This window comes from Colossoma macropomum, unplaced genomic scaffold (genome assembly GCF_904425465.1).
Source record: "Colossoma macropomum unplaced genomic scaffold, Colossoma_macropomum, whole genome shotgun sequence".
NCBI lineage: Eukaryota > Metazoa > Chordata > Actinopteri > Characiformes > Serrasalmidae > Colossoma > Colossoma macropomum.
In genome coordinates, this window is record NW_023494805.1 from 40,758,513 (window position 1) to 40,771,597 (window position 13,085).

General features: G+C 39.5%; 1 protein-coding gene across 1 annotated transcript in view; it reads right to left on the reverse strand.

The window, feature by feature from the left end:
- The window catches only part of dpp6b (dipeptidyl-peptidase 6b), a 202,952-nt gene that overhangs the window by 48,321 nt on the left and 141,546 nt on the right, over positions 1-13,085 (reverse strand). The window contains exons 4-7 of the mRNA XM_036596652.1: positions 7,126-7,220; positions 3,808-3,882; positions 2,261-2,313; positions 651-732 (exon numbers count right to left, since the gene is read on the reverse strand). Of these exons, the coding sequence (XP_036452545.1) occupies positions 651-732; positions 2,261-2,313; positions 3,808-3,882; positions 7,126-7,220 (305 nt within the window). The remainder of the gene's footprint in view (positions 1-650; positions 733-2,260; positions 2,314-3,807; positions 3,883-7,125; positions 7,221-13,085) is intronic.

A 13,085-nucleotide genomic window follows, 5' to 3' on the forward strand; every position in this document is an offset into this window, starting at 1 on the left:
CTATTTATTAGACCTGTGATGCACCGTATGTGTGCAAGAGCCACTATTTTAATTCTTACGTGGTGCACTATGTAGGGAGCAGGGAGTCATATGAGTTGTTTCCGCTCAGGACTTGTTTTGAATAAAACAGCTTTATTGAAAATTAACTGTGTTGAAAATCTGTCAGATGACACAAAATTTATGTAATGTTTCTAATGTAGGAACAATGTTCCAATGTTTCACAACGTATCGGCAAACGATTTTCCAAACAAGTTTTGCTGACATTCATGAAATATTACCGACAAGTTCCGTTTCATAGCCTACATCGACAAACTTTTTGAAGCGCTAAAATGTTTTTTAGGAAAAAGTCCTCTGGATGGAAGCGTAGCTACTTACACTGCTTTGTTAACTACTGAAAATGTGCCTTACCACTGCAGGCTGTGGATATCATTTATGGCGGCTTTGCAACAGCGGCGTAAACAGAAAAAAAGGATTGGTACCACATCAGGCTTAATATAGCCGATACCTGACCCATCAGAATATCCATGGACTGGGTCGGACGGGCAAATCCCTAGTGTTTTTTAAGCTAAAGTTCACTTACTTTCTCATCTATTTGTCCTCAGCGTGGTGTTTGCTCTAGATTCACATGCACTTGTGTATAAGTGTCTCACCAGCTGCTGGCCTTTAGGACCCCATCCAGCGTACTGCAGCGCTGTGCTCGCCACCTCAGGTGCAGCCAGAACCACGGTGTCCCTTTGAGGGGAAAACAAAAGCACACACAAAACAGTTCATATAAACCTCTCTATCGCAACCTGTCTATATGTGCATCCATGCTTTGTGAACCCTTTCACTGCTGTTAACCTTTTTAATTCTATTGGCCTGTATGTGGGTCTACATTTCAGTTTCTCATACAGTGCAATTTATTCATTTTTAAGTGTCAGGGAAAAAATGACATCATGCAGTCATATGTAAAAGTTTAAACCCCAGCCTCCCAGTAAAAGTACTTGTTTGGTTGATTTTCTAAGTGAAAACACACTCTCTGCAGAGAACACACTTATATGTGGCAATTTTTCTGCTAATTTTAGCACATAATTTATATTTATTTGCTGATTTTAACATGTAACACTAACATGGAAAAATGTCAAATGTCATAATTTTCCAAAGACAACTTTTAAAGTTTTTTTCTCAAAATGTTAAATTCAGAGAATAAACAGTAATTGTGCATTAGAGTGTGCAGAAGTGTGTTCTCTGCAGAGAATCTGTTAACTTATGTTTACTTAGAGATCAATAACAACACGTCATTTGACCAATCGGCGCCCGAACGTTTGCATACAACAGTATATTTAACAGAAAATTACCCAGAAGCCTCAACAACTAAATATAATATCACAATTTTCAGCATTTAGTGCGCCCACTTTTTGTCTTTAATATAGCTTCCATTCTTTTCAGGAGAAATACCTACTTATCGAAGTTTTTTTTTTCTTTATTTTCACTATTGTCCACATTTTTAAAAATCAGTGAAGACATCAAAGCTGTTAAAAAGACACATATGGAGTTATGCAGACACCAAAAAATGTTAAACAGATTCTTCAAAGTAGCCTCTCATATCTTAATGAAAGATTAATCTCTGTTTTGACATAATTATTAAGTTTTCTTTGATTTTTGAAGAAAATAATGATATCCAAAACAGAGAAGATGAAAAGTCTGGACCTGAGTTATGAATAAGCCCAGCTTATTTAGTTTTATTAGAAAAAAAATTAGATTAATTTAATAGTTGATTAGCTTTGAACAACAGAAACACTCTTTTCTAAAGGATTACCAACATTTAAACTGGGAACCACTGATAATAAAAATGTTTAACATTATATGCATTTAACTATGTGAAGAACGACTGAAGCATTAAAATGGTTGTTTGAGTTGTCATGGTTCTCTATATTATTGGTTCTCAAACCCAGATGGTCCACATTTTTGCTCTCTCCTTATGTGTTGTGAGTTAGGTTGGAGCAAAAATCTGGACTGGGGGTCTCAGAGGACCGGTTTGAGAAACACTGCTCTATATAACCACTGCCTTTACTAAAAACCCCTTGAAAAAGCCTTCTATTAGAGTGCAGGGCCACCAGGTGGCAGCACCACCTGACATTTAAGTGAACCGTAGTGTCGCAGTGAGTCGGGCTGAAACAGTTTTATCCAGACCTCCTGCTAAGTGATTATCTGTCATAATTAAGAGCTCTTCATGTTTAGGGCCCGACAGCAGAGATAAGATAGAAGAGCGGAAACTTACGGAGTGTGTAAGCTGCAGATGATATAGAAGGCTGTGTAGGAATACTGGTATAGCTGTAGGAGAAAGAGGAAACAAATTCACTGGTCATAAATACTTCAAATAATCAGCAGGCATTACGATCAGCTCCTTCATCCTGTTCATATGTACATTAAGACCTTTTATCTTTTGCATATCTTTAAAAACATCATTATCGTAATTTCTGACAGTAATATCAAGCATTATAACCCGGTTCAGTAGAATATAAAAACATCAATACATACATAACAGTCCATGAACAACCTCAATTAACACTCCTATACACTAGAATAGGAGATATTAGTCCATAAACAACCTACAAATGCTCCTATAGAAGACATTAGTCCATATACAATTTAAATACACTGTCCTATACACTAGAATAGGAGATATTAGTCCATAAACAACCCAAATTAATGCTCCTATACACTAGAATAGGAGATAGTAGTCCATAAACACCTTCAATAAACACTCATATGCACGAGAACAGGAGATATTAGTCCATAAACAACCTCAACACACACTCCTATACACTGGAATAGGAGATATTAGTCCATAAACAACCTCAACAAATACTCTTATAAACTAGAATAGGAGATATTAGTCCATAAACAACCCAAATTAATGCTCCTATACACTAGAATAGGAGATATTAGTCCATAAACACCTTCAATAAACACTCATATGCACGAGAACAGGAGATATTAGTCCATAAACAACCTCAATACACACTCCTATACACTAGAACAGGAGATATTAGTCCATATACAACCTAAAAATGCTCCTATACACTAGAATAGAAGATATTAGTCCATATACAACTTAAATACGCTGTCCGATACACTACAATAGGAGATATTAGCCCATAAACAACCCAAATTAATGCTCCTATACACTAGAATAGGAGATATTAGTCCATATACAATTTAAATACACTGTCCTATACACTAGAATAGGAGATATTAGCCCATAAACAACCCAAATTAATGCTCCTATACACTAGAACAGGAGATATTAGTCCATAAACAACCTCAATACACACTCCTATACACTAGGAGATATTAGTCCATAAACAAACTCAATAAACTCTCCTGTACACTAGAACAGGAGATATTGGTTGATAATCATCCTCAGTAAACATTTTCACACATGAGTATATGAGATTGAGATGAGATATGAGAGTCAAAAGATTAAAAACATCTATAATGTGTATGTCAGCTACAAAGATGGTGAACTGAACTAAGACCAAGCAATGCGACAAGACAAACTGTTTATTTTACAAACGACCATGGTAATATGATGAGTAAAGGAAATGGTCCACGTTGCCAAACTGTGCCTGTTAGATAGTCCAAGGTCTCTAGTTTCACAGGAAAAAGCATCTCTCTCAGTGCTGTAAAGACACTGTGGCCAGTCTGATTTGTTTAAACTCCAGCGAATGGGAAAACAATTAGACTGGAGGACGTTCATCCATTTCCGTTCATCTGTTGTCAGTTACTACTATGAGAAAACAGCGAATAGAGTAAAGGACTCACCGGAACAACATTGTAGGCCAGCAGCACATGAGTCAAATCAGGGGAGATTTGGTATTTGCTGGCTTTGTAAGTTTCCTGAAAGCAGAAAAACAAAACCTGCCTCTGTTAGCAGCACAAATATCACACACATACTCTTTCACTCTCATGCCTTTTATCTTAGCATTCTTTTTCTTAAATTACGCAAGACAGCGATACACCTAAGCAAAAGAACACGAGAGGGAGTGTGTTATTCGTGATAATACACGACCTTGAGTGTTCTATTGCTTTTATAAAACAGTTAAATGAATAAAGTAATAAATTAATAAACTGGGCCGTGAACGCGGCGTTTAATATGTTTTAATGTCCGCAGTTCCTTCACCAAATTATAGTTCCTTAACGAGCAGCTTGTTGCTACGTCAGAGTAACGAGCTCCGCCCACTCGCTGCACAGCCGGCAGTTCGTTCTCCAGCTCCTTACACTAAATTCCCAAACTGTCATCACCACTGAGCAGCTTTTCAGTTGGCAGCTGTGACAGAAGAACAGCTAAACAACCTGGAATCAGCCAGAAATTAACCCAATACCATTCGCCAAACGTGTAGTCTGATCTTCAGAGTCTGACCAAATCGGACTGAGCCATAAAACTGCCGCAATATCAGGTTAAGCTCAGTTTTGTCGTTGTTTGCCAGATCAATATTAATGTTGTTTTGTTCCAGCCAGTCTGTAAAGCATCTTACAGCCCATTTAGTTTGGCGAATGGTGTTGGGTTCATTTCTGGCTGATTCCAGGTTGTTTAGCTGTTCTTCTGTCACAGCTGCCGACTGAAAAGCTGCTCAGTGGTGATGACAGTTTGGGAATTTAGTGTCGTCTCATCTTCAGAGTCTGACCAAATCGGCTGTCGGTCAAATGTGATCTTAAAAGTGTCCATTTTCTGTTTGTGGCAAAGTAAGAAGTAAAAAGGTTCAAAGGGCTTGAGCGTCTCCTACAGCAGTCAAAGTCGTTGCTTAGCAACGGCGTCTCAGCGGAGTGATACAGTGTGAAAAAAAAAACTTGATGTTATGGTGAAATAACAGCACGGTTAGAACACTTCTCAACCAATCAGCTTGCGTGGCCAGAGCCAACTGTTGTATAATGTACTGTAATGTACAAACCTCAATCCCAAAAAGGACAGTGTGTGAAATGCAGATAAAAACAGAAACATTTTTGTTAATCCACTGTGACCTGAATTTAAACAAAAACAATACAACATATTTAATATTTTCTTATTAACTCAATTGCTTTTTGTATAAATGTGCTCATTCTGAAAATGATCTCTGCAACAGGTTCCTAAAAAAGTTTGGAGAGGGGCAATTTAAGACTGGGAACACTGTCAAATGCTCAAAAGACATCTTAAACAGGTGGTGCAAACATGCTTGGGCATAAAAGGAGCATCCAGGAAAGGCTGAGTCCTTTATGACCGAGGACGGGTTGAGGCTAATCACTTTGGCAAAAGCATAAAAGCAAATAATCCAACAGCATCAGAAAACATTCCTCAACAAACGATTGCAAGGATTTTAGGTATTTCACCCTCTATGGTGCAAAACATCATCAAAATATTCAGGCAATCTGGAGAAAACCGTTTCTGAATGTCTGTGACCTTCGACCCCTCAGACAGCACTTCATCAAACGCTTCTGTGGCAGATCTCACCACATGGGTTTTGACAAACTGCTGTCAGTAAACACTGTCAGTAAACACTGTCTGTAAACACTGTCAGTAAACACTGTCAGTAAACACCGTCCGTCGCTGCATCCACAAATGTAAGTTAAGACTATTGTGCACAGCAGAGGCCATATGTCAACAGAAACGCCGCTGACTTCTCTGGACTCAAGGTTCATCTGAATTGATGAACAGTGGAAACGTGTTCTCGTCATGGACTGACAAGTCAATATTTTCGAATAACGGGGGTGTTGCTCTTCAGGCAAAAGAAAAAAGACCACCCAAATTGTTTCCAGCATGAAGTTCAAAGCCAGGGTCTGTCATGGTATAAGGGGGTATTAGTGGGTAACTTAAAAATCTGAAAGCACCTTTAACAATGAAAGATTAAGACACACATACACCGATCAGGCATAACATTCTGACCACCTCCTTGTTTCTGTGCTCATTGTCCATTTTATCAGCTCCACTTACTATATAGGTGCACTTTGTAGTTCTACAGTTACAGACTGTAGTCCATCTGTTTCTCTGATACTTTCTTAGCCCCCTTTTACCCTGTTCTTCAGTGGTCAGGACCGCCATGGACCCTCACAGAGCAGGTACTATTTGGGTGGTGGATGATTCTCGGCACTGCAGTAACACTGATGTGGTGGTGGTGTGTTAGTGTGCGTTGCGCTGGTCTGAGTGGATCAGACACAGCAGTGCTGTGTTTTAAACACCTCAGTGTCACTGCTGGACTGAGAATAGTCCACCAACCAAAAATATCCAGCCAACAGCGTCCTGTGGGCAGCGTCCTGTGACCACTGATGAAGGACTAGAGGATGACCAACACAAACTGTGCAGCAGCAGATGAGCTATCGTCTCTGACTTTACATCTACAAGGTGGACTGACAAGGTAGGAGTGTCTAATAGAGTGGACAGTGAGTGGACACAGTGTTTAAAAACTCCAGCAGCACTGCTGTGTCTGATCCACTCGTAACAGCACAACACACCACCACCACGTCAGTGCTGTGCTGAGAATGACCCACCACCCAAATAGTACCTGCTCTGTGAGGGTCCATGGGGGTCCTGACCACTGAAGAACAGGGTAAAAGGGGGCTAACAAAGCATCAGAGAAACAGATGGACTACAGTCTGTAACTGTAGAACTACAAAGTGCACCTATATAGTAAGTGGAGCTGATAAAATGGACAATGAGCGTAGAAACAAGGATCAGTGTTCATACAATACACATAAACAATACACACAAATACTACATGGCGTTTTTTTCAGAGGCATCAATACTTATTTCCACAACACATTATGTCCAATCAGAGAGTGCGTGTGTTAGTCTGGGCTGTCTGTAATCCAGTCCTGTCCCCCATTGAAAATGTGTGGGACAATATGAAGAACAAACGATTAGGTAAACATGCTTCTGTCCAAACCTTTTTGGAAAGTGTTGCAGACAAAGAAAACAATAAAATCCAAAAGGTAAAACATAAAATATTATGCTTTTGTACCATTCTAAATTTAATACAGGTCAAATGGAATTTACTAATCACCGCTTTCTGTTATTATTAGCATTTCACGAACAGTCCCAACCTTCTTGGTATATATGAGTCATGAAAAACATACTGTGTTATTCACTCTTTGGCTACAAAAACTACTCACAAACATCTTGTTTTCCACCAGAACCACAGTGGTGTTGCTCTCCACGTTGTGTTTGACCACATCTCCATCCCGGTTACGGTACAGCAGCTCAGTGTCTGTTGAGCAAAAAAGAAAAACATGAAGGTGCTTTAAAAACAGAAGAAGAAATATAACCACTTAATGTCACAACGCTGTCACGATACTGACAGCTGACTGCTAGCGGTTCGCCTTAGTTGTCACCCACAAAGAATGTATTTTATGAAGCTTGGGGTAAAATTAATGTGTAAAATGTACCTGTAGACTTCAGTAAGTGTGGTAATACTGCACTCGTGCATTTAATAGCAGGCACTGAGTGTTGCTACAAAAGTGATAATTGACTTGAATCGAACAGCAGAGAAAACAGAGCATCACTCAGAGTTTAAACAGTGTTATGATACTGACATCATTGTTCAGTCTGGCTTTAAGAAACTGTAACGTTACCGCGCCTGGATTTTCATTCATTCATCATCTAACCCGCTTATCCTCCTGGTTCTTATGGGTGCTGGAGCCTATCCCAGTGTTACAATGGGCAGAAGGCAGGAAACACCCTGGACAGGCCGCCAGTCCATCACAAGGCAGACACACACACACACACACACACACACACACACCTAGGGGTAAAAGTATTACCAAACTAGCTATCTGGGAAGAGCCACGTAAGGTTTCTGACATAATGTGCCAGCTATCGTTAGCTGTTTGTACCAAGCTGACCATGTAAGAATGATCTCATTGACGATTTATTGCCTCATTAGCTTTTTAAAGATGAGTTCAAAATTAACTGGTGATGCAGAAAAGCTGCTTTATGCCAGCCGGATGATCTAGTTTGGGATAACAGCTATTGTTAGCAGTAGCTTCTAGTCAGCGTCCATCAAATTCACGCTACATATAAAAGTTCTTGTTTCTTTTGAAAACAGAAATCTTACAGAAATCACTGACATGTTGTAGAAAGACACAGAGACTGTTTGATGTGAAGCAGCTGCAGCAGACAGCAGTAAAAACAAGGCTATTTAGGCTATTTAAAGTTAAATCAGTGCTTCCATCCACTTCTTATTCTCGCTGTTCGTCACGACAGTGCAGGAAAACTAAAATATAGTTGTTGTAGCTCAGTGTTGGAGCATTATGGTACACAACTATAATATTTTGTCATCGCTTCTGCAGTAGTTATATGGAACGTAAGTGAGTCTTACCCTGCTAACGCTTAAACCGGAAGTAATGCGACTCTCTGTGAAAAGGGTCCAGTGTTTGTCTCTGTGTACTGGCTTTAGACTTAACCTGGTGCTTTTATCCTGGGAGGAAGGGCGGGTTAGACTGTGCGCCCTACATTTCCTTGTTACTGTCCCTTCCTCCTTCTAGACCCGAGCCTTTGGTTAAGACATAACCAGTGGGGGCTCGTCCAGGATTTGTGGGGGGAAACCCACACAGACATGGGAGGAACATGCAAACTCCACACAGAAAGGACCCTGGTCACCCGGCCGGGGAATCGAACCCAGGCCCTTCTTGCTGTGAGGCGATTTTTACGTTTATCTTTAATTGTGCGAGACTGTTTAGATGTTTAACTGTTAAAAAAAAGTAAAAAATGTATGACGTTATCAGTATCGTTACCAGAAGTAGCTCAATTAGCAAACATAATCAACACTGGAAAACCGCTGTTGTTGCTGTTGAATGATTTTAATGGCAGAAATGTTCTAAACAGGTTTCGGCTGATTTATACAGTTTGACGGCTGTGAATGTGACGTCTGTAGATGTTGACACTTCTAAATTCATGTAAGCTAATGTTCAGGGTGCTAATGTCACTAATAATTACATTATTAATTGAGTAACCTACTCGTAATTTTGAGTTAATGGCTTTTTTAAAATACACACTTAATTAAACAGTAACAAACTCTCCAAATGACTTTATTAAAAACAGCCAATCTACAAAGTCTTAAACAATCAAAATTCACGTACTTCATGGTAAACCTTGCTCCTTATAGAGTACGAGGAAAGATGTTTAAACCTGCACTAGCGGTAGCAGATTTTGATCCGTCTCAAGATTTTTTCCTCATGGAAATATTACGTTCTTCCTTAGTTTTGTCTGTACGGATTATTTCCAACGCAGCCATGGTAATGGGTAATGTTACTGCAGATGTGATTGCAGATATACAAAAAAGTAACTTGATTACTAAAGTAGTTTTACAATAAACTACTTATTTACTCGTACTTGAGTAATTTCCTTTATTTTCTTTGTAATTTCCTTCCAGTGCCTACAGACACAAATGGAAAACACATTTAAACATAAATCCTCTTCCAGTATCCCTAATCTGTTCAAGATAAAGTGTGGCAAAACATCTAATTTATACATTTTTATTCCATAGTCAATCAAAATGGATAAATGTATGTTGCTAAGCTATAGATAACAGTGTGTCATACAGTCAGAAACCACTTAAGCGAGTCAAACTGATAACTGATGTTGGCATGTTTGCATAATGCTAACTGGTGAAGTACAAGCTTCCATTGCTTGGTACCTACATTAGCATTGTAGCTCCAGTGCAAAACTAAGGAAGCAAACCTGAGATACTAAATGCATCTTGCTTGATGAACAACATTTGTGCTAAGAGGTTTTGCTCTCACTACTGCTTTAAGAGCAAATATAAAGCACTCCAGGTTTGTTTGTTTTTATTTCCAAGCCTTTCGCCATTTTATTTTCATATAGTCTAATCTGCGTGTCCCCGTTTTACGCCTGTAAGGCAACTTCGGCTTGACGTTCCTGTTTGTTTATTTGTCTCTGTTTTCTGAATTGAGAATGTTACGCCGCTCCTGCGCTCACCGAGTGCGCCGGAGGCCTGAATACAGATACTTTCCACGCTGATAAATAATACAGACGAGCGATTGCTTTTAAAAAAAAGTGTAACAAAGAGAAGCTGCAGAGCATGACAGCCTCCGAATAATAGAGGCCTTTCTCCCGCCCTTCAACAGCTGTAACTCTCTCACAGGCTGCCAGCAGCTCCGCCAGAGAAACAGGTTCGTCAAAAACCTGCGCTTTGTCAAAAACACGCTCAGACCTTTGCGCCGGTCTGATAAGCTGCTTTAATGCATCAGTATGAAGACAGTGAGTAAAAAAAGAACAAAGTCGGGTCGTTCTGTTCTGACTCTTTCAAAGGCAGAGACTCAAACCGTGTTGTTTATTAAAAGCAGTAACTCGGTGGGTTTTATTTTCAAGGCTGATAGCATTAAAAGTCCTTTCATCTCGTAGAATTTGTCAAATTCTCCAGGCACTGATTTGAATGGTCCAGCGTGCTGCAGTGTCCAAGCAATTAAGAGTGACTTTGCAACCATGTTATGGAAAACTGATGGTGAAAATAAGCAGTTCTGTTCAAAAGTCTGCATCAACCTTAAAAATTTGAATATTCTTGCTGTTACTGTCCAATTATGTAAAAAATACTGCCTTGTCCTTTCATAGAAGGACATTTTGGTGCTAATTTGTAAGCCGTTATTTTCAAAAATTAACAAAATAAACTAAAACAAAAAATTAAATTAAAACTTATTTTCAAGCATTTTTTGGACAAAGTTCCAAAAATTGGAAAACATGTTTTTAATGAAGGTTAAATTAATTTTTAACGTTCAGCATTCAGCTCAATGTCCCACTCAGCATTTCTCTATTTTTATTTCACTTCATGAAATTTATTCAGATTAATCAGACTACAGAACTCTATATAAGGTGAGATGTAATTTGATATTGACACCAAGAAAGTCTTTAAAATAAACAGACAAAGTCGAATTGTCTGTTGTCACCTCAGCTAACATTACTTGTCTACACATATTTCACCTCATACCTTTTAGCTGGGAAACAGTGGGCTAGTGCTTAGTTAGTTAGCTGATACTAACCCTGATACATTCACTAAATGATTATGAAATCTATATACAGAGTATACGAGTATAAAATGAGCTTGAGCTTGATGTTTTTCCACGTTTTTCTGGGAACCATCCTATGTGCTATAGCTGTGCTCTGTACTAGCTGCTTTGTGGAGCTTCTTTTCCGTGTGTGGTACACTTTCCACGGCTGCAGTCGTCTTTATGTCTTTCCTTTTTTGGACTAAACAGATTAAAACCTCCGACCGAAACGTAAGATTCAGCCTCTACAGTGCCCTCTTATGGAGCAGAGATCAGACATTCAGTGGATCTTTAATGCAAGAATGTAGAACATTAGAAAGGAGCTGAACTGCTGAACTAAACTCGCATTTATGATTTGATTCTTTAGACTTTTTAGGTGAAATTTCTGACTCATGCCTGGTATATTCATCTTCAGTACTAAGCTTCATAATCAAAGGGTCTTCTATGGCATGAATAAGATGGCAATATTTATTTACAAACTGTTGTTTAAAGCACATATTGAAACACTTTTGGTCAAAAGGTGAGAGTCTGATTGCTGATGAGTGTTTATATTACCACAAAAGGATGGCCTTCAGCATTATTCACGAGCTAATACTGTCACTAAATATTTACACGTGATATTGTTTTCTTCCAAACAAACCTGTTCAGGATTTAATAAGTTACTGGAAATGGACGAAGGTATCATTTGCATTAAAAACATTTTGAAAAACTCGGTTTAAGGGCAGCATAAGTGAACCTCAACGTCTGAGGTGACCATTTCTTTCTGGACCCTACATTGCTGAAAATCAACTATGCAAATTAAATCTGAAATCTAAAATGTAAGAAATGCAAACAAGATGCAAATGGTAATGTTGACTAATTCTGCAGGCCAACCAAATTCTGTCTGAACCTGAATGTAGCCTGACAAAGTTCTGCCTTTATGACTGAACGCCAAACAACTGGCTGAATCTGACTGCAGTCAACAAAATTCTGTCTGAACCCGACTGTAGCCCAACAAAATTCTGTCTGAACCCGACTGTAGCCATCAAAATTCTGTCTGAACCCGACTGTAGCCAACAAAATTCTGTCTGAACCCGACTGTAGGCAACAACATTCTGTCTGAACCCGACTGTAGCTGACAACATTCTGTCTGAACCCGACTGTAGCCATCAAAATTCTGTCTGAACCCGACTGTAGCCATCAAAATTCTGTCTGAACCCGACTGTAGCCCAACAAAATTCTGTCTGAACCCGACTGTAGCCAACAAAATTCTGTCTCAACCCGACTGTAGCCATCAAAATTCTGTCTGAACCCGACTGTAGCCATCAAAATTCTGTCTGAACCCGACTGTAGCCCAACAAAATTCTGTCTGAACCCGACTGTAGCCGACAAAATTCTGTCTGAACCCGACTGTAGCCAACAAAATTCTGTCTGAACCTGACTGTAGCCCAACAAAATTCTGTCTGAACCCGACTGTAGGCAACAACATTCTGTCTGAACCCGACTGTAGCTGACAAAATTCTGTCTGAACCCGACTGTAGGCAACAACATTCTGTCTGAACACGACTGTAGCTGACAAAATTCTGTCTGAACCCGACTGTAGCCCAACAAAATTCTGTCTGAACTCGACTGTAGCCCAACAAAATTCTGTCTGAACTCGACTGTAGCCCAACAAAATTCTGTCTGAACTCGACTGTAGCCAACAACATTCTGTCTGAATCAACTGTAGCCATCAAAATTCTGTCTCAACCCGACTGTAGCCCAACAAAATTCTGTCTGAACCCGACTGTAGCCCAACAAAATTCTGTCTGAACCCGACTGTAGCCAATAAAATTCTGTCTGAACCCGACTGTAGCCAACAAAATTCTGCCTGAACCCGACTGTAGCCATCAAAATTCTGTCTGAACCCGACTGTAGCCAACAAAATTCTGTCTGAACCCGACTGTAGCCAATAAAATTCTGTCTGAACCCGACTGTAGCTGACAAAATTCTGTCTGAACCCGACTGTAGCCATCAAAATTCTGTCTGAACCCGACTGTAGCCAACAAAATTCTGTCTGAACCCGACTGTAGGCAACAACATTCTGTCTGAAC